At 38.8% G+C, this 20,872-nt stretch overlaps 2 protein-coding genes across 2 annotated transcripts; both read right to left on the bottom strand.

The window, feature by feature from the left end:
* Nucleotides 1–949: 949 nt before the first annotated feature.
* LOC134300304 (tripartite motif-containing protein 16-like protein) lies at nucleotides 950–11,688 on the bottom strand. Its single transcript, XM_062985024.1, has 7 exons — nucleotides 11,682–11,688; nucleotides 5,099–5,703; nucleotides 4,000–4,095; nucleotides 3,226–3,459; nucleotides 2,872–3,043; nucleotides 2,690–2,785; nucleotides 950–1,548 (listed from the first exon to the last, which is right to left on the bottom strand). Exons 1-7 carry the CDS (start codon nucleotides 11,686–11,688, stop codon nucleotides 1,001–1,003), a joined length of 1,758 nt encoding a protein of 585 aa, XP_062841094.1. The 3' UTR covers nucleotides 950–1,000.
* On the bottom strand, nucleotides 11,590–19,329 carry ush1ga (Usher syndrome 1Ga (autosomal recessive)). The gene is made up of 4 exons (XM_063019022.1): nucleotides 19,053–19,329; nucleotides 13,058–13,508; nucleotides 12,160–12,974; nucleotides 11,590–12,006 (listed from the first exon to the last, which is right to left on the bottom strand). The coding sequence occupies exons 1-4, from the start codon at nucleotides 19,214–19,216 to the stop codon at nucleotides 12,003–12,005; spliced, it is 1,434 nt and encodes a 477-aa protein (XP_062875092.1). The 5' UTR covers nucleotides 19,217–19,329; the 3' UTR covers nucleotides 11,590–12,002.
* Between the last annotated feature and the right edge of the window lie 1,543 nt (nucleotides 19,330–20,872).

Consider the following 20,872-nt stretch of genomic DNA (forward strand, 5'->3'; position numbering starts at 1 on the left):
AACAAAGCTTGTTTAAGTTTACTTCTGGGTAATTGTTATATACATATTATAGAAGTATGCTAGAATGTGTTAGAAAGTGCAAATAAAAATAATCTTACCCAGAATAAATATGACAACTAAATGCTCCAGAGTAAAATGTATGCAGTCTTTCCTATCATTTTAAAAATAGTCTATTTTGAGTAATTAATACACAACTGTTTGTGATTATATTGTTTAATACCTCACTTGTTCATGATTTAAAGAATACAAATGCATTAAACAATTTTGGAAAATTCTGTTCAGATTAGAACTGCAGCAGTTTATCTGAATGAGTATGCAAACAGTCAACTGGTGGATGCGGGTGAGTCTCAAATCAGCAGTCTAACTTAATATGAGTACTGCGTGTACAGAGATTAGTAACTTCATTCTCATTAACTGTTTGAAATAAATTCTAATGACCTTTGTAACTGACTGACTTCTTTGTCGGTTATCGGTTAACTGGTTAATCATTAACAGTCCTAATCCATATACTTTTACCTACTGTCAGTTTTCCACTGCACAACAAGGGTAACCCATGAAAAGTGGGAGAAGTTTACTGAAGGTGAGACTGTAACAGCATTTTTCACGAGACACTGAGAGCAAATACAAAATGGTAACTATAAAAATCAGCAGAAGCAACAACAGGACAGTTTTTACATCACTGCACTGCTTGTTAAACATAGTATTTTTTTCTGTAGAACTGTTAATGATTATGTTTAATGTTTTAATTGATTGTACCATTCAGTAGTTTGCTGTGGGACATAGCTGGCCTGTTAGACTAGTGTTTCCTATGTATCAGTTAAATAGATGTTAAGAAAGTATACTATTTAAACAGCAAATTGGCCAGTCAACGGCATTCACTCTTAAAATAACTCATATTACACTGTTGTTTTAATATTTATTAAAGCAATAAACAATTTATTACTCTACATAAATCATTTATAATGTTTTAAAATGACTTATTCGGGGTAGTTTATTATCACTATTCACCTGGCTTAACCAGAACAACAGAATTGTCCTTCTTGGAGAGCCAGAACACAGGGTACAGCGGCTCCCGAAAGCTGGAGGTATACTTATGAAGAAGTGTCATAGTGTCAGCAACACCATAGAAGGCTAACAAACCCTTTTCGTACTCAATGTAGCACCCGATCCTGTGAAAGTCTGACCCTTCTTCCACCTTCAGAGGGGTTTCTGCAGCAGAGTGCCATGCTGAGTAGCCATGGCTTTCTCGTCCAAAGCACCATGAAAAGTCATTGCCCGTGATGCAGCTGCTGTTTTGTTGGCCTTTGCGATCAATGCTTTTGTAGGTAAGTCCCATATAAGCCCCCTCTCCACTCAGGTCCACCTCAAAGTAATGCCGGCCGAGGTAAAGGCTCTCGGATGTCATCACTTGGCGCCATTGCTCAAAGCGCTCAGGCACATCAGGGTAATTGTGTTGCCATGGTGTGGTGTTGGTCGCTTTTCTGTTGTCTTCAGTGAGTCTTAGGAACTGGTGTGTGGAGTCAGGACTGAAACTGAGACTGGCGGCATCTGCATATAATAAATATATAGAAATGTACTAAGAAAAGGGGCTTCATGACACCTTCATTGTACAACATATAGATTCAAGGAAATGTTGTCATCGGTATCCACACTGCTCTTTTAACACGTTTATAAGTATTACATAAATCTTTTGCATAGCAGTTCTAGAGTTGTTGTTCTGTTTTTTACTGATATAAGATGGAAAAAGGCCTGACATTATAAACTCTGCTTATAACTCTGCTTCATGTTATACAACTGTTTGAATGCATCATTTTTACATGATACATTAGATACATTACGAAAATTGCATACAGCTACTTAGATTAATAGTTTGGTAGTGCAAAAAGATCTATAATGTAATTTTACTTTGTGCCATGGCTTCCCGTCTTCCCATCAATTATTAGGACTGACTATAGTTGGTGACTTTACTGGTGCCTATATAAGTAGGGTTAGTTTGACTGCTTCCAATACAAAGTACATGGACACTATAATCTGCTGGAACAAATAACCATGAGATGTGTCATGAGCTGACTTGACTGTGGACAGTGTCACCTATGTTCTACCAACTTCTAATATATTTAATTTGACCACAGAGACAAATTACATCTTGGCATAACATGACATAAGTTTTAAGTTAGTAGGCCATGCCACAAAGGTCAAATAACATTACAGAACCATCTGCACTACCAAAATCATACATTAGGCTGCTGTATGTTTTTTTGACCCAGCATATTTTTCAATGCTCACAATACATTTATAGTTGCAGAAATATTAAAATTCCAAGAAAGCCTTGGTACTTTACAAGTGTGTGTAAACTTTTGACTTCAATTGTATGTATAAAATGTTTCCTTTTTTATCCCTGTAGTGGCAACCTTAAGGTTAAATCTTTTGTACCTGGAGGATATATGTTTGTACACGAGAAAGTACATAATACACTGCTCATATGTTATTTTTACCTATGTTTTGTTTTGGGAAAGTATCTAAGACCTGTATTTTATAAAAACAGCTTAGGTATGTGTTCGTACATCTGTTTCTGAGAGTGTGTGCCCCTCCTTCTCACTGCATGTTAGAACATCATGACAAAAGAATTTTTTAGGTAAGTGCACTTATATGTAAAGTACATAATGGTGATGTGACATTGTTTGCTTACATTTCTGAAATTCATCTCGAGTTACAGGCTTAGGCTTGAATGATTGCTGCTTGTTTGAAGAACTGGGCAGTACCATCGTCTTAATGGCTAACGTCTCTGTATTAGAAGTCAGATGTTACACATGTGAAAACAGATGCAAGTACTGTATAATGTTAATTGATGTTAATAGATTTTACTCTTACCACTTTTACAGAGTTCGTTGAGCTGAACGCTGTATGTGGATTGCAGCATATCACACAAGGTCTGTGTTGATTCTTTAACAATGCGGCTGAATGTGGTTAGTCGGTCGATGAGGCCGATGTAAATGCCTGGCAAACACACATCCACCGAGCCCTTTCTCCACTCTGTGTACTCCTGCAGTCATTTCAATCAGCAAAGAAATCACCATATAACACACATTTCTATACGTACTTATGTGAATGATGTACATTATTTCTATTTTTCACCACATGGCATGTGTCAAATGTAATAAAATCATGATTTAAATACACTCAGACATTTTTTGGGTTGTTCAACTGTGGCATTCTCACTCTTACCTGTAAAAAATCCACATCATTCTTCTTCCTGGAAAATCTTTCCACCTGAGTCATGGTCTTCTTCAGCTCACCGATCTTCTGCTCCAGGTGGCTGTTGATGCCTTCCGCCTGACTCAGTGCCTGCTTGTGTTCCCCTTCCAGAACATCTAAAGCATTCTTACGGGCGCCTTCAATGGCCACTTGCAGTGCAGAGAACTCCTGTTCAATAACAGCCTGAACCCCACCTACAGAGCTCTGCACAGATTCAAAGAGTTACTTTTATTAGCAAATGCACTTCTAAAAGGAGTCACATTAGAACCCACATTAGTTCAATGCTAAAGATTTGTAGTAGTTTTAAAACATATGGTAACGCTTCACAATTTTATGTCTCATATTTGCAAAGGGGCCATGCTGAACTTGACGCACTACAGGATCGAATCTGACTTTAGGTGGTTGAAAATTATTTTCCTTTTGTTTTGTCTTTGTTTTCTTTCAAGGCACCCAGATTATGTGACAGTTCGTTTAGCCTCTGCTATTCAGCTACAGCACTTGGGTCAGAAGCAGTTTTGTATTGAGTCATCCCACACCACTCTGTTACATCTTAAACCTCAAAGCTTTGTGACAAAACCAAAAAATATAATTTGCTCAGGCAAAGGAAAGACAAGACAAGACAGAGAAAGCCAATCATTTAGTAACATCAAACAATGTTCTTTGGAATATTGTACAATCACAGAGAATAAAAGTGCATAATTAGTCATAGTAAATTAGTGGAATGTTTTGTAATCGAGGACTCACTACTATAGCCGCAGTGTTGCTCTGGAGCTTGTTAATGGCCTGTTCTGCTGCTGACAATGTCTTCGTCATTTCCTTCTGTTTCTGTTGTAGCTCATTCTTCAAATAAACACAAATACACATTGAGCATTAAGCATTGTGTTCTCAAATAAAATAAACAGTGCATGGGAAGGGAAGGCCTTGTTTAGTTATTATGTCTGGCATGTCAACAGAAAACTCGCCTCTCTGTAGAATCAAGGACAGGTAAAGATACAGCACTTATAGTGAATACAAAAGCCAGTCGTACTGTATCACAAGAATATGTGTTTAAGGGCATGTCGAAAACAATTCCTAAGATATTTCTAGACATCTGGCTTCAATCATGTGAAAGAAAGCTGTCTCGCTTTAAAGCCTAATCTTTGTAACCCTTGCCAGTCTTTTGCAATGTTTAACTAGGTGCTAGGTCAGTTCAAGGTTTTACACAGCTCATTTGTGTTTTGTTGAGTCAAAATGACAAACCTTAAAGGTGCAGTATTTAAAATTGGGTAATTTAAAGATCCCTGGCGGATTTTCTCGGAAGCAACTGATGTAATGTAAGAACATCATGTAATTATTAAGTATGCCAGTTTTCCTGAGCAGGAATGTAGAAACCAAGGAGGAAGAAAGTAATGTACCCCCCCCCCCCCCACCCCCCCCCCCCCCACCCCCCCACACACACACACACTTTAGTTTTGGAAATGCCTCCCGTCAGGTTTGAATTTCTTTGCACCAATAAAAACATAATATCTGGTTTTGGCCAGGTGTGGACCACATTACAGGTTTAGGGTAAAACTGTGAATTGAGAATCTGACACATTGCCACAATTTTAATATGATTGAAATCTGGCAAACCTTTTCCATAAGTTCATTGAATGTGAATGCACCCTCACCATAACTGACACAATTAACTTATTTCTCATTTTTAGTTTTTATTGCTGTGCTTTGTTGGCTGTAAATTTGTTTCAATGGACCCCTGCCAACTCACAGCTCTTTTATTTGTACAAACATTCATTTACACCTACAGGCAATTTAGAACAGCCAGCTTAGGGTCAATAAAAATAAGCACTTTTAAGAAAAGTTCAAACCTCAATATGTTTGCGCGCCTCCCCTACTGGAGTGACGGTGTGGCCCTTGTGCTCTTCTGTCTCACAGCTTGGACAGACACAGCAGTTGTCCCTCATGCAGTACAGCTGCATATCCAGCTGGTGGTGCTGGCAGGTGCGCTGCTCCATATCCATCTGTGGCTCCACCAACTTGTGGCTCTGAAACTTGGTGTTTTCCAGATGGGGTCTCAAGTGATCCTCACAGTAGGACACCATGCAGGTCAGACAGGACTTGGATGCCTTGCACGGTGTCTCGATGCATGAATCACACATCACCTCCTCTGGCAGGTCAGCGGAGGGTGGAGATGCTTCGCTTGTCTCTACAGGTTCTTTCTTGGTCGCTTGAGGCTTTGCGGCTTCATCGTTTTCTTTCAGGTCCTTTTCCATAGTTGGCTCAGTGCTGGTGGTGATTTGTTTGGATGAGATGATTTCCTCCATGTTCAGGTTTCTTTTCAGGGCAGAAGGCAAAGTGGAAGCTTCTTGGCAGTTGGGAGTAGTGAAGTACGGAGCGTTTCCTGTTATTGCAACACTATCTAAATCCCTTCTCTTGCTTGCAGACAAACCGGTATGCACAATTGTTTGAGCTGCTGTAGACCACACCTAGTATTCAAGAGAGCACCTAATGTAAGGTTCAGCCTCTGTACTCTCAAACTTACACCCCTTCCTGTCCTGAAAAAGAAATAAGTCAAGGTGATTTTTTAATAAAATGATATCATGAAAAGGGGTCAGTCTTATTGTGTTGGATTTATTTGTCTCTTTTTCTGAACAAGCTTTAGTGAAAACTGTTTTTGTACATTTACGCATATTTATTTTGTATTCCAAAGCTGCTTTGTATTCCAAAATTGCTCTGAACTTACAATTGTAGTTTCTAAAAAAGAATGTAGGTATTTTTCATCATATTAAACACACCTGGATCTATGAATATTTATTAATATGCTAATTAATAAAAGTCCCTTATGCTGCCATCATTGCATAAGAGTGAGTCAGCTTGCTACCAGATAATATGCTATGTTTGCTTACATTTGTTACATAATATAGACATGACTGTTTCACTAATGTGTATTTTACTTTAAATTTTACTTTTAATTTGTAGTTTTTTTTTCTAGTATTTGTTTTTTTAGTGCACACACACACACATACAGTGTATCACAAAAGTGAGTACACCCCTCACATTTCTGCAGATATTTAAGTATATCTTTTCATGGGACAACACTGACAAAATGACACTTTGACACAATGAAAAGTAGTCTGTGCGCAGCTTATATAACAGTGTAAATTTATTCTTCCCTCAAAATAACTCAATATACAGCCATTAATGTCTAAACCACCGGCAACAAAAGTGAGTACACCCCTAAGAGACTACACACCTAAATGTCCAAATTGAGCACTGCTTGTCATTTTCCCTCCAAAATGTCATGTGATTTGTTAGTGTTACTAGGTCTCAGGTGTGCATAGGGAGCAGGTGTGTTCAATTTAGTAGTACAGCTCTCACACTCTCTCATACTGGTCACTGAAAGTTCCAACATGGCACCTCATGGCAAAGAACTCTCTGAGGATCTTAAAAGACGAATTGTTGCGCTACATGAAGATGGCCAAGGCTACAAGAAGATTGCCAACACCCTGAAACTGAGCTGCAGCACAGTGGCCAAGATCATCCAGCGTTTTAAAAGAGCAGGGTCCACTCAGAACAGACCTCGCGTTGGTCGTCCAAAGAAGCTGAGTGCACGTGCTCAGCGTCACATCCAACTGCTGTCTTTGAATGATAGGCGCAGGAGTGCTGTCAGCATTGCTGCAGAGATTGAAAAGGTGGGGGGTCAGCCTGTCAGTGCTCAGACCATACGCCGCACACTACATCAAATTGGTCTGCATGGCTGTCACCCCAGAAGGAAGCCTCTTCTGAAGTCTCTACACAAGAAAGCCCGCAAACAGTTTGCTGAAGACATGTCAACAAAGGACATGGATTACTGGAACCATGTCCTATGGTCTGATGAGACCAAGATTAATTTGTTTGGTTCAGATGGTCTCAAGCATGTGTGGCGGCAATCAGGTGAGGAGTACAAAGATAAGTGTGTCATGCCTACAGTCAAGCATGGTGGTGGGAATGCCATGGTCTGGGGCTGCATGAGTGCAGCAGGTGTTGGGGAGTTACATTTCATTGAGGGACACATGAACTCCAATATGTACTGTGAAATACTGAAGCAGAGCATGATCCCCTCCCTCCGGAAACTGGGTCGCAGGGCAGTGTTCCAGCATGATAATGACCCCAAACACACCTCTAAGACGACCACTGCTTTATTGAAGAGGCTGAGAGTAAAGGTGATGGACTGGCCAAGCATGTCTCCAGACCTAAACCCAATAGAACATCTTTGGGGCATCCTCAAGCGGAAGGTGGAGGAGCGCAAAGTCTCGAATATCCGCCAGCTCCGTGATGTCGTCATGGAGGAGTGGAAAAGCATTCCAGTGGCAACCTGTGAAGCTCTGGTAAACTCCATGCCCAGGAGAGTTAAGGCAGTTCTGGGAAATAATGGTGGCCACACAAAATATTGACACTTCAGGAACTTTCACTAAGGGGTGTACTCACTTTTGTTGCCGGTGGTTTAGACATTAATGGCTGTATATTGAGTTATTTTGAGGGAAGAATAAATTTACACTGTTATATAAGCTGCACACAGACTACTTTTCATTGTGTCAAAGTGTCATTTTGTCAGTGTTGTCCCATGAAAAGATATACTTAAATATCTGCAGAAATGTGAGGGGTGTACTCACTTTTGTGATACACTGTACATACATACATACATACATATATCTATATCTATCTATCTATCTATCTATCTCTCTCTCTATACTGTGTATATACAGTATATATATATATATATATATAGGACAAGTATTTGTATTATTTTCTTGTACAGTATTCTAAATATAAAAAATCAACAATATATAGTCAAAAACATGTACACATCCCTACTAGTTCTGCATCTTTGTTGCTAATTTTATTTGTGGTCTGGCAATATAGATTATTGTTCTGTTTAACTGATGTTCCTGCTGCATTAAGGCAACCTGCATAACTGTTACTACATTTTAACACACAATTACTAGTCTAAGATCACGTTGTGGAGTCTTCTTTACTTCTAAATAAAAAAATAAACATTCTGAACATTCAGCAGTAGTGAATTGCCTTGGTTGCTCTAAAATTCCCTTAATGTGGCCTGAGTTCTTTACCTGCTCCACTGTGCATATCTAAAATCTCATCAGTCCACTTAATTCATGTGAGAACCATCATCACATAGTTTTATCAGTAGACACTATCACAGATTTGTTATGAAAACAATGTTCTGATTTGACGGCAGGAGACGTGATGCATTTCCTGTTGATTATTCTCATTTGATATGGCTGGGTGACTACATAACACTGACCATTAAGAAAACTAATCAATAATGGGTGTGCACGGTAAACAGTAGATGATCATGGCTGTGCTACCTGCTAAATCAAAGTCAAGAGAATGATGTAAAAGATGTGAAACACTGCTAAAATGAAGTACAAATATTTGATAATAATTTTAAGTACCAAACAGTAAGAGTTTGTCATATCATTTATGAATATGTATTAAAAAAGATTTAACAATTGTAGCATTTCAGCAAATGTCTCTGGACTATCAACTGGAAAGTTGAGGTTTAGAATTTCACCCACATTAAGAAGCCAGCGTTGGGCCCTTGAGCAAGGCCCTTAACTCTCCTGGTTCAAGGGGTGCTGTATAATGACCCCACACCTTTCAAACAAGCTGATATATGTGAAGAAAAGAATGTTAATGTACTGAACATGAATATATTTATATATGACAATAAAAGTATGATCCCTCAAATGAATTGAAAAATATACATTTATGTCAATTTCTTTAGATGTTACATTGTACCTCAGTATAAATACAGTACGTGTACTTACCATCTTAGGCTGGTCTTAGTTGGATATTCAGTAGGACCATTTTTAAAGAGCAGTGAACAAAAACGTTCATGTTTTTTTTACCCAGAATTGCTAAAAGCTCGTTTGTGTCCTCTAGTGGGTCAGAAGTGGCGATACAACTACTACTGTGCTAATGAAAACTAGCATACAAAACCATCAGGGGTAAAATGCTAATCTTTTATTCAAAAATATCATGTAAAATGAAATAAGCTAGACAGGAATATGTACATTTTACTTGTCTGTTTTACTTGAAGACAAAAAAATCATTCTGTTGAATGTGGACGTGTCCTGCTACAAATATATGGCTTAAAACTAAAACTGAAATATTCTACAGTAGTCCTGCCAGGCCACTATGGGAAAATTAATATTCGATTGAGTATCAGTTGCTACCAAACCCTGTATATTCTGAATATGGCAGGGCAAAGGTAGCTGAGTGGTTAGTGCACTTGCATATCAAAAGGTTGTAGGGTTTTAATCTAGGCTCCACTAAGCAGCCATTGTTAAGCCCTTAAACAAGGCCCTTAACCCTCCCGACTGCAGGTCTGCTGTGTAATGGTTGACCTTGCGCTCTTACTTTACAACTTCATTGTAATTCTCACTTATATATGTATATACAGTATGTCAATAATGGTATTTTTTCTTCATAGAGACTGTGTGTTTTTATTATTTATTTATTTATTTTCGGTTGTTAAGTGAGTAACATTTTTCCAGTGAGGTTGCATGATGCCAGCCTGGACAGCTTGACCTGACCTTTAACTTACAGGATTACTTCTAGTGGTATAATAAACTTAGATGTCCTTCATAAAAGTCCCACTGTAGATAGCTGCTCCAATCAAGTGTAGTTTGTCGGCTCCACCCTTCTTCCTTTAGGAGGTCACACTGCAAACATCTTAAAGTTGTGTGTGCTAATTTGAAGAGAATCTGTGTTCCTTTTACAGGAATTGACATGAAAGTGCATCACAAATTAAAAACAAATTGGTGTGCGATTGTTCAGGCTTTATGCTAGTGTACTTTATGAGGCAAATAAGCTCATTAGTTACATAAGGAACAGTAACATTTAGGGAGATGATGGCCATAAAGCCTTGTTTTTAAAGTTTCCAACTTGCAGTAGGTTCATTACTTTAGTTTGAAAAAGATAAGCAAATTACTTAATGACTCAAGTGGCGCTTCTCATAGGAGGCCATACATTTCATTTGAAGAGGCTTTAAAGCTATTTTACAAGATATTCCTAACATTGATGACTCTAGCAAGTGACATTATAGTTTTTTGCATTTAACTTCATTGTGCCTTGAGCTTAGTGCTCCTACATAGTGCAAAACACACTCAGTGATTATTACTTTGTCTTCATATATGTTTTGATGTCTTAACAGGTAAATGAAATCAATTATATAAATTACATGTTATACAATTCCAGTGGTCTTCACAGAGCCCTGAACCTAAACCCAATGAACACCTTTGGGATAAACTGGAACATTGACTGCAAGCTGGATCTTTTCACCCAACATCAGTGCTGGACCTCACAAATACTCTATAGACTGAATGGGCATAATTTTTGACAGACACACTTCAAAATCTTTTAAAAGGCATTCCCAGAAAAGTAACAGCTTCAATTCAATATTAATGCTTCCAGATTCAAATCCTCTATTTTAATACCATTTGTTTTTGAAATTTTAACCAATTAACAACTGTAATTAGTTTGCAGTTAACAAAAATCATCAAGCTCCTAGTGCTTTATGAAATTATAAGTCACATCACCGAGTTTCATATTTCATAAGTTTTTTTCTTTATTTAACGAAAAAACATTGTAACACGGTGAACATGGCAGTAATGTAGAACAGTATGAATAGAACAGATGAAGATAAACCTCTTGAACAGAACCAGTTCAGTTCAAAATTTACATTTTAAATGGTAGCCAGTAGAGAGCAGTTCATTAACTAAATATGCTAAGCAAAAAATAGAGATACTCTTCTTGACAACATTAGTGCAGTTATTATAAAATGGTAAACAGAGCTCTACCTTTATACTGTGATATGATGCAAAACAATTGCTGAATCTAAGGCAATTCTGTAAACTAAATAACATGACACAGAGATCCACATGTGCACTCTGACGCCATGCTGACACAAAACGGCGTCGGTTGTGATTTTAATGTGTAACTGTTCTGCTGTTTATGATTTAATTAATGTAAGTGCATAAAAAGTTCAGCTGCTCAGATTAGAACTGCAGCGCTCTTTCTCAGAAAGAAACTGGCACATGCACACTGAGGATGAGTCTCAGTTTAAATAAACCGTCGGTGCTGAAAAACGCTTTTCAACAACAGCATTAATTGAAAAATAATTCTCTGTCGCTTATTGTTTAACCAGTTAATCAATGACATCCCTAGTCTCAACCATAAGAATAATTTACTTAATTAATGGCTCCAATGTTAAAATGTACCATTGTGTAGGCCTGAGTAGCACTTTTTTGAAGACACATTATATATCAAACACGTTGGATAGTAAAAAAAAAGTGAATGTTAATAAATAAATACATAAATATAGTGAGAAAACCAGATAATAATAATAAATTATTATTATTATTATTAATTATTCTGTAGACAACTTACCCGCCATCTGTACCAATGTAAAGAGTCTCGAATGCTGATCTGGTCCTCATCAGCAATGTCAGCAAGATTTGCCAAGAAAAATGTGTCTTTATTTATATGGCAACCTTATTTATATGGAACTGTTTATCAACATATGTACCATTTCTGAAGGTAATATTGTCTGTCTGATATTTAAACTCATCATAATATGACTTGCTCCATTGGATGAATCCACAGAGAAATTGCACTTTTATTCAGTGAGTGTAAGTGTCTCTCTGTCCTGTTTTACATGAACAGGGATGCACTATTTGTATGACCAAAAACGTAGGTCCGTAGGTCCTGCTATCTGCAAAAAAACACATGAGATTTACTGCATTGAAAACATATTGCAAACTGATCCCAGAATCAAACACAGGCTCAAATCGAAAGTATAAAAGCCAATGGAAAAATCCTCAATGTGTAAATAAAAAGAGTATCAGCATAAGAATCCTTAACTTACAACTCTGTGTCTTCTATACACTCAGGATCCTCAATGGTCTCTAGGTGCCTCTTGCAGGCATCGATTATCTTCTTGCGGGGTCCCAGGGGAATGTGGATGCCCTTAAGATCCTTATCCGAGCACAGCAACAGTGCTTCCAGATCAATCATCTCCCGTTTAAAGATAGGGGTGAACTCATTCATGCCGTGAGCAGCCAAAAACACCTCCAGCGGGCTGCTCTCTGGCTCATCATCATCATCCAATCCTAATTCCACCTCTTCCCAGGGAAGCTCTTGCATATTTCTTGCCTGAAGGCTCCGGGCACTGCCAATACTGTCCTCATCCATAATAGGAGATCGTTGCAGCCGGCTGCGCAGACGCACGTTGGGTGACCGCCCGCTGCCCGCCACACTGCCCGCCACACTGCCCTCATCCCGAGTGCCGAGGCCAAAGAGTCCCCCACTTACATAGTTTCGTCGAAACACCATAGTACCCAGGCCTGGGCGGTTAAAAAGCGAGTCATGGCCTGAGTCTGTGCTGATCTCAGAGTGGTCCATGTCTGGCCCGTGCAGGTCTGGCTCGCTCATGGCACGTGAGATGGCGTCTTCATTGTCCCGTGGGAACATGTCGCGAATATTACGTCGACCACGGTCTTTGGTATTCACGTAGGTGCCTTGCTTTAGGAACATGACGTCATTGCCCAGCTGTAGACCAGAAAGAGAGCGGACGCTCTTCCTTCCTTCTTCATAGATTTTGAAGGTCCCGTCGCCTTGCTTCTTCTTTTCCAGCTTCTTCTGGATCTTTGTCTTGCCCCTGGCAGTGGCATGAAGGGTAGCCTGAAACATTAGAAAACACAAAAATACATATTACACAAAACCAGCTAATGATTCTTAAAGATTTTTAAAATGATGGGGCTGACCTGAGAATATGGCACACTGGTGGCAGTGTTGAAGGGGTGCAGCTTGCGACTGAGTGTGCTGCTGGTGTAGCTAGAGAAGCTCATGGCATCGGAAAACGAAGCTTCTGTGGCTTCCTTTTGGAACTTGCGCTCCATGCGACGGTGGTGCTTGCGCTGCATCTTGACACAGTCTTTGATGCGGCGCTCGGCATCACGGAAGGCCCGGTCTTTCAACTTGGCCACCAGTTTGGGATTGAGAGCTGTCTGCTTGGCAGCGATTGAGTCCAGGTAGCGCACACAGTCCATGTGGTTCTTGGTGGCAGCCATGTCCAGGGGTGTGTGGTAGTCATTGTCTAGGCACCATGTATTTGCACCAAACGACACTAAGAAAGACAGGCAGTTGAGATGGCCGTTGGCAGCAGCTAGGTGGAGCGGTGTGTTCCCCCATATGTCACACTTATCAGGATTCCCTCTAAAGCAGCAGCAGAAGAGACAAAAAATGTATAAATGATTAATAACATTCACCTTTGTGAATCATCCATGCTTTTATCTCCAGTAGGGTGGACTATTGTAATGGTCTCTTAACTGGACTTCCCAAAAAGACCATTAAACAGTTACAGCTCATTCAGAACGCTGCTGCTAGAGTTTTAACCAAGACAAAGAGAACTGAGCACATCACTCCAGTTCTGAAATCTCTACACTGGCTTCCGGTTAGTTACAGAATAGAATTTAAGGTGCTGCTACTGGTCTACAAATCACTGAATGGGTTCGGCCCAGAATACATCTCAGAAATGTTCAGAGAATATAAACCCAGTAGATCTCTTAGATCCATGGACTCAGGTCAGCTAGTAGAGCCCAGAGTCCAAACTAAACATGGTGAAGCAGCATTTAGTTGTTGGGCTGCATATAACTGGAACAGACTGCCAGGAGATATTGGCACATCATCTTGTGCCTATGATTGAGCTCGATATTTTTACTATCATCCTCATTTTACCATATTTCTTTTAGTCTTGTTTTAATTCCATATTCTCTAAACTGTAAGGTATATTTTACTATATTTTCTTTTCGTTTTTATGTTTTAATTGCTTATTTCTCTTGTTTTAATTTCGTATTTACCAAATTGTAGGGTATATTTTACAATATTTTCTTTTAATTTTTCATGTTCTTAATTTTTATCTCTCTTGTTTGAATTTCATGTTTTTAATTGTAACTAAATGTTTGCAAGAAGTCTTTCTGAGGTTCTAGATCTCAGGAATGTTTTAATGCTTTTAATTTTTAATTTTTCCTTATGTAAAGCACTTTGAATTGCCACTGTGTATGAAAGGTGCTATACAAATAAACTTGCCTTGCCTTGCCTTGCCTTGTGCCTTTAGGTTTGAAGCAGTAGGCATGATGACCTTTAAGGGTTTCAATGAAAGTAATTTTATCTGTGTAAATATGATACATGGCATAACACAGAGTGCTCAGCTTTCATACAGGACCACATGCTCAACACTTCAAGGTGTTGGGTGAACAGAATCAGGTTGCACTGAGCTTTTAATGTTCTTCTCGTCAACCAAAAATGTATGATCACTTAGGTCAGCATTGTGTTCTCAGGCATGCACGGGATCACAGAGGACAATAAATTATTCACAACACAATTATACAGAGGTGCTCTACTATGTCGGGTTATTATTTATAGAAAATGCTACAGGATAACAGTAACAGGCATAACTGCAGTACAGTCTTGCTTACCTGCTTGATTAAGACAGCTACATAGGAATCAAGTCATTAATTACTTAATCTGTCTAGATGAATGATTATGATAGGACTCTTTTACCAGAGGTTTATCTCCAGCGAAGCTGAACCAGAGGTCTGGGACAGTAATTTGACCCTCGACTTGCCAGTGTAGTAACTCTATGAGTATCCACTTTCAGGGAAGACCGGTAGGATTACACTCAGTGTGATGTCACTCTGAATTCCTGCACCCCAGCCAACAATAAAATATAAATATTTAGCAGTTTTTTTAAAAAATATTTTACCAATATCAAAGCGACAGTCTGTGTTAGGACGACTGACTCAGTTCTTGCTGTTCAACACTGCATGGCTGAACTTCCCTATTTTTTCAGATTAGAGATAAAGACTACACAACTATGTGCAAACAGTTCCAAATAAACACACTCAAATATAATGCAATGTTATGTGATTCTGGACATTCGTGTTTTTGGGTATGATCTGCTAAGCTGATAGGGTTTGATTGCATTGCAAGATTTTACAATCTAATTTTATTTACTTAAAACAATAAAGACACCTCATCCAGGGTGTATGTGGACCAGTCAGTCTGATGACATTTTAATGACGTTATGGAAAGAATTACAGTAAATGGTTACATTTCCTTTCCTTAAGTGTGTGTAATAAAATGCATGATTGTAATGTAATCACACATTTAAATTGGGGGGGGCAAAATAACAGAACCTCATAGCAATAAATGAACATCAAGTAGCTAATAAGTGGTCTAATAGAGCTGCCAACCTGGCCGGGCATCCACATAAACAAAACTGGTCGTGTTTGAGGGAGGAAAGTTTAGACTGGGTCTCTTATCACAGCTGCTCCAAAATGCAATCTCCAGTACTGGTTTGGGCACCTGTACAAGTGGAGGAGTCACATGGAGCCTATAGTTCTCCATACATAATACAGCTGTGTGGGAACCAAACACTGGCAGGTGATAAAAACAGCCGCAGATTTATATTACTGTTAAAATATATTTCTCATTTCCTGTCTGATTATAAAAGTTTGGTTACGAAATTTGAGGTGAAATCTTTTTTACAATACAACCATAAAATCACCGAATTGTGAAATTGAATAACTGTCTCTCTTTCCCGCTCGCAAAAAGCACATTTACTGGAAAGGATGTAAAGAACTGACTCCAGATTAGTGATGGTAGTCCCATGTGATTGATGTATGCGACTCCTAAACTGGATCTGCTTGGGCTCCGGGTGACTCATGCAGCAGTGGATCTCATCAATATTTTACGGGCAGCAGGCCAGGCCTTGCAGCCGTGCATTATAGATGAGAAAAGCTGCGAGGTTTTCACAGATGGCAGTGAAGCTGTGTGCAGCACTGGACTCAGCCAGCACTGCGATTATAGCACGCTAACCTGTCTGACCCTGATTTCAACCTTCTCTTTGATATTTTATAGCTGTGTCTCAGTGTCTCTTGTGTGAATAATTTACAGTTCATATCAACAAGGAATGTTGTAGATACAACAGAATCAGAAAGGGTATTTCTGTTGGGAGACAAAATGTGGTGGGAAGTTATTAAACTGTTATTATTTATCTGGCACTTGGATGGATCAGCAATTTGGTGCGCTAGCCCACCAACGTGGAGAGTTTAATCACCGTAACCAGCAAAGCTGGGTGATCTACAGGCACAACTGGCAGTGTTTTAAGTGGGTTTTTTTAGTCTACCAACCAGCATAGCTATGAGGAGGTTTACTTGTCAGTGCCGGGCCGCAATCAGGAAAGGTATCCAGCATAAAAACTGTGCCAAATCAGGTACACAGACCTGAATGATTTACTGATGCAACCTCTTAAACAGAGAATAAATAAATTAATTAATGGATGCATAAAACATAATTTATATAATTCATGCATTGTCTATACAATATTTGGCAAAGGGCAAAAAATGGAAAAGGCATAACATTTTAGACATTTAAAATTGAACATGTTATAATCATTTTTGAATCTTAGAGTATGTGGGAACCACACTGTCCAAAGAATGACTAATGTTTAAGTTGCAAAAGTTTAAAGTAGCCCCAGAAACAATGTACACAGAACTACATTTCTCTTCTGCTGTCATTATTACCATAGTGATCGGTAAGATAGATTACCTTGGCTGTGCAACATTTACTACGCTGACACTAAATCTATACTATAATTTACAAAGCACTGACTGCTATATGATCCGGCTCTGATTATAAATGTCTAAATATAACAGCATCAGTTGTTTATGTCGCAATAAATTGGGATGCCAAAACAGGATGTCCTGTTCTGTTATGCACTATAAACTTGATAAAACATCATGTTCTGAGTTGTGGTGGGAACTCATGCTATATTATTCTTGCATTTCCTGACAGAATAAAAGGGACACGCTCATTAGACCAGGAAACTAAAGACACCTACCGTAATCGCCTTCTTTACCCGAGTGGAGGTGTGTTAAACAGATTGTGCGCATGGCACTCAATACTGGTTTTGTCTGGGAAAAGATCGCAAGATAAGAAAGCCTTTCAGTGGCCAGAAATGTCCACAGAACCAGATTAGCCCTTTGAGAAGTTTTACCAATTAGCCTCTTTCACAATGGAACTCTTGGACCAAAAGAGAAAAGCAGGTCAGCCAGAAGAAGGCTTTTGTACGAAGTCTCTGATCTGTCGTTTTTATCTTATCACAATTAGAAATGACAGACAGTCCAGGGTGGCCAACTGATCTAATACATTTATATCACATAACACAAACACAGAAGGGTTTGATACACTGTGTGTTGTGACACATTCACCTCATCACCAGTATTAAAATGATCTGCAATTTGAGCCACTAAAGCGCTTCTGTCAATCATTACAGCCTTCATCTCCTGGCATCACTGAGCCTTGGCCGCTTGACAGCCTGTTGGCGGTTTATGGACTGTCCCTCCTCTTACCACTGCGGCTGTGAGCATGAACCATAACATTAATCATCTGGTCCGCCTTGTGCCGCCAAAACAGCTGTGACCCCCCAGGAGATCCTCTAAAGGTGTCTTGTGGTATTTGAGGCCACATTTTACTCTACAAAAAACTATGAGATATTAGCCTACAGACAGCTTTGAGAAAAGAGGAAGAATGTAAACACTCATCCTAATTATTGAGAGTAGGTCTTTCAGCCTCACCCATTGCAAGGCTCATAAAGTCATTCTTTGGCGTGTTTGGTGAACACAGCCCTGACCACAACCCTTTTAAACACTTTTGGAATGAACTGAAACTCTGCATATGAGCCAGACCATCTCATACAGAATCACTACCAGAACACATCCCTGAGGAGTGTAGGCTGTTGTAGCCATAATCTCTGGGGCAACTTCATATCAAAGCTCAACAAACTCAAGGTCTCACATACACATACATGTTATACACTTTGGTTACATTCATGACAGGAGCGGTAGTTACTAGATACACAAGATTAGGTCACACAAGGTTATATCCAACACAGTCATGGACAATTTTGGATCTCCAATTTACCTCACTTGCACGTCTTTGGACTGTGGGAGGAAACCGGAGCACCCGGAGGAAACCCGCGCAGACACGAGGAGAACATGCAAACTCCACACAGAAAGGACCTGGACCGCCCCACCTGGGGATCGAACCCAGGACCTTATTGCTGTGAGGCGACAGTGCTACCCACCGAGCCACCGTGCCGCCCACTGTTTTTTTTTGTGATTAACAATTTATTTGTTACATAAACCACATAAGGTAAGATTATAAATACAAATAATTAAGGGAGGGTGTTATATAAATCAGTTTATCAAGTATATATATGATTTGTTGGGATATAATATATTTGATGGTGGGACTGTTCTAATGGCAGTTTCTATATTGAGAATGTTTTGACATTGCCTTCATTCCTTGCAGCTACAACAGACTTCTTTCTTATCCTCCTCTGGTCGTTTCATAACATTTCAGAAGGCATGTGGGAATTTGTGCCCATTTAGTCAAAATGACTTTAGTCAACCAAACAAACTTCATGCGGTTATGAACTTTATCTTCCTCAAACCATTGCCATAAAGTTGAAAGCATATACATTATTGAATATAACACATATTACACCCCTGTCAACACTTCTGAATTTATTAGGATGGGTGTCCACATACTTTTGGCAATTTGGTATCGTATGCTGTTAGAATTGTGGTGTCCTGTTATACTGACATACTACCCACTAAGAACAGAATTATTATGAGCATAAAGACGTGTTTACTAGTTGGAAAAGGAACTAAAAAAGCTAAGTTAGGAGCTCACCCTCTGGCTACGATGAGCCTCAGCGCGTCCAGGTTACCGTGGTAAGCGGCCCATAGCGTCGGTGTCATGCCATCTTCATCCGGCGCGTTCAGGTCCTTGCGTGTGGCCTCTTTGAGCAGGTCCAGGTAGCCATCCCGCGCTGCCCTGTGGTACTTATCATTCATGTTTGTACCGGACTTTAGCCGCCATTAAGCTCCATGTTTCTTTTCTAACTTTCATTATCACTGGACTCGAAGCACCGCTCACTCAGGCCGTGTGTCGGGAACGCGCACCTGAACGACGCTCAGCGCTGTTACCACGGAGACCGGTAACGTAATGCGTCAGGGGGCGGGGTTTGGTAGTGAGTCAGTTTAGCGCATTATATGAAAGAAAGGTAAGAAATGTAACAGCACAGATCAAACTTAATAACATTTATAAATGCTTACATTTAAAAGGAATATAAATATATGTTTTATATTTTTATAACAACTACAAAGAATCCCTTACTCATTTATTTTGAGACTGCACGTTTTGTTAAATTTTTGGGTTGACAAATAATTGTACTTTTACATTTTTGTCATTTAGCAGATGCTTTTATCTAAAGACAGAATACAGTCTGAGCAATTCAGGGTTAAGGGCCTTGCTCAAGGGCCAAACAGTGGCAAACTGACAGTGGTGGGGTTTGAACCCACGACCTTCTGCTTACTAGTCCACTACCTTAACCTCTAGGCTTCAACTGCCCTGCTTTATTAATAGGAACTAATATTAAATAACATCTCATAATTATACACTAAAACACTCTAACAATGTAAACACAGTAAAAACCCCAGCACTGTATAATGACGACTCGCTTATGTTTGTAAAAACTAACTGCATTGTGTTACATGTAAATCCCTGCTTAATCGTTTGTTACATATTTCATTTACAGTGATGGATACAGTGGTGATACAATGGTGTATAAAGTATAAAAGTATCTTGCCAGAAATTTACTCTGATTCAAATAAAAGTTACCTTACTTGAGTAAAAGTCTTGAGGTATCTGATGTACTTAAGTATCAAAAATAATTTTCTGATATTAAATGTACTTAAGTATTAAAATTAGAAGTACAAGTAAATGCTGTTAATAAAAACACAAGCGGTCAGAATTTTGAAGAATATGATGAATGTTATTTTAAGCCTGTAAACCACCCTAACAATGGAGCCAACCTGACACCTGCAGAAAAACGAGGTCTTTACAACATAAGAATTTATAGAACATAACACATTTTTTTCCTGCCCTCTGAACATGATTTGAGCCAAAGCATGATTACAGTCACCTGTAGGCTCCATTGTTAAGGTGGTTTACATGCTTAAAAGCACAATCTTTATATTTTTTTAATATAACATTAAAGTAAATGTGACTTTTACTTCTATCAAAGTACATTTCTAGTAAGACACTTGTACTTTTATATTTTATACATTACAGTTCATTTATAATACTTTTAAAACCAATTTTATTTAATTGAATTTACTACATTTGTGTTTTATGTTTAGTGTCATGGTATGGTGTATTATGTAACTTGTTCAGTTAAAAAAGAAAAACAGGAAATCAGATCCAAATTTTTTTAATTTTTTTATTTTAGTTTTCTTTTGATTATTGTCTGTGGTACACACAAACACACACACACACACACATACACACACAATTACAGCTCTTTGATCAAAGTAGGCCTACCAAATCACAATAGCAGATTAAATTTCAGTAATAACACTTAAGAGTACTTAATTAGAGGGTAATTGTAAAAGTGAGTAGAGAATGCCCTTACAATTACTTTAATAGACTTACAAAAAAGAATAAACTTT

The sequence above is a fragment of the Trichomycterus rosablanca genome, chromosome 22, assembly GCF_030014385.1.
Source record: "Trichomycterus rosablanca isolate fTriRos1 chromosome 22, fTriRos1.hap1, whole genome shotgun sequence".
Taxonomy (NCBI): Eukaryota; Metazoa; Chordata; class Actinopteri; order Siluriformes; family Trichomycteridae; genus Trichomycterus; species Trichomycterus rosablanca.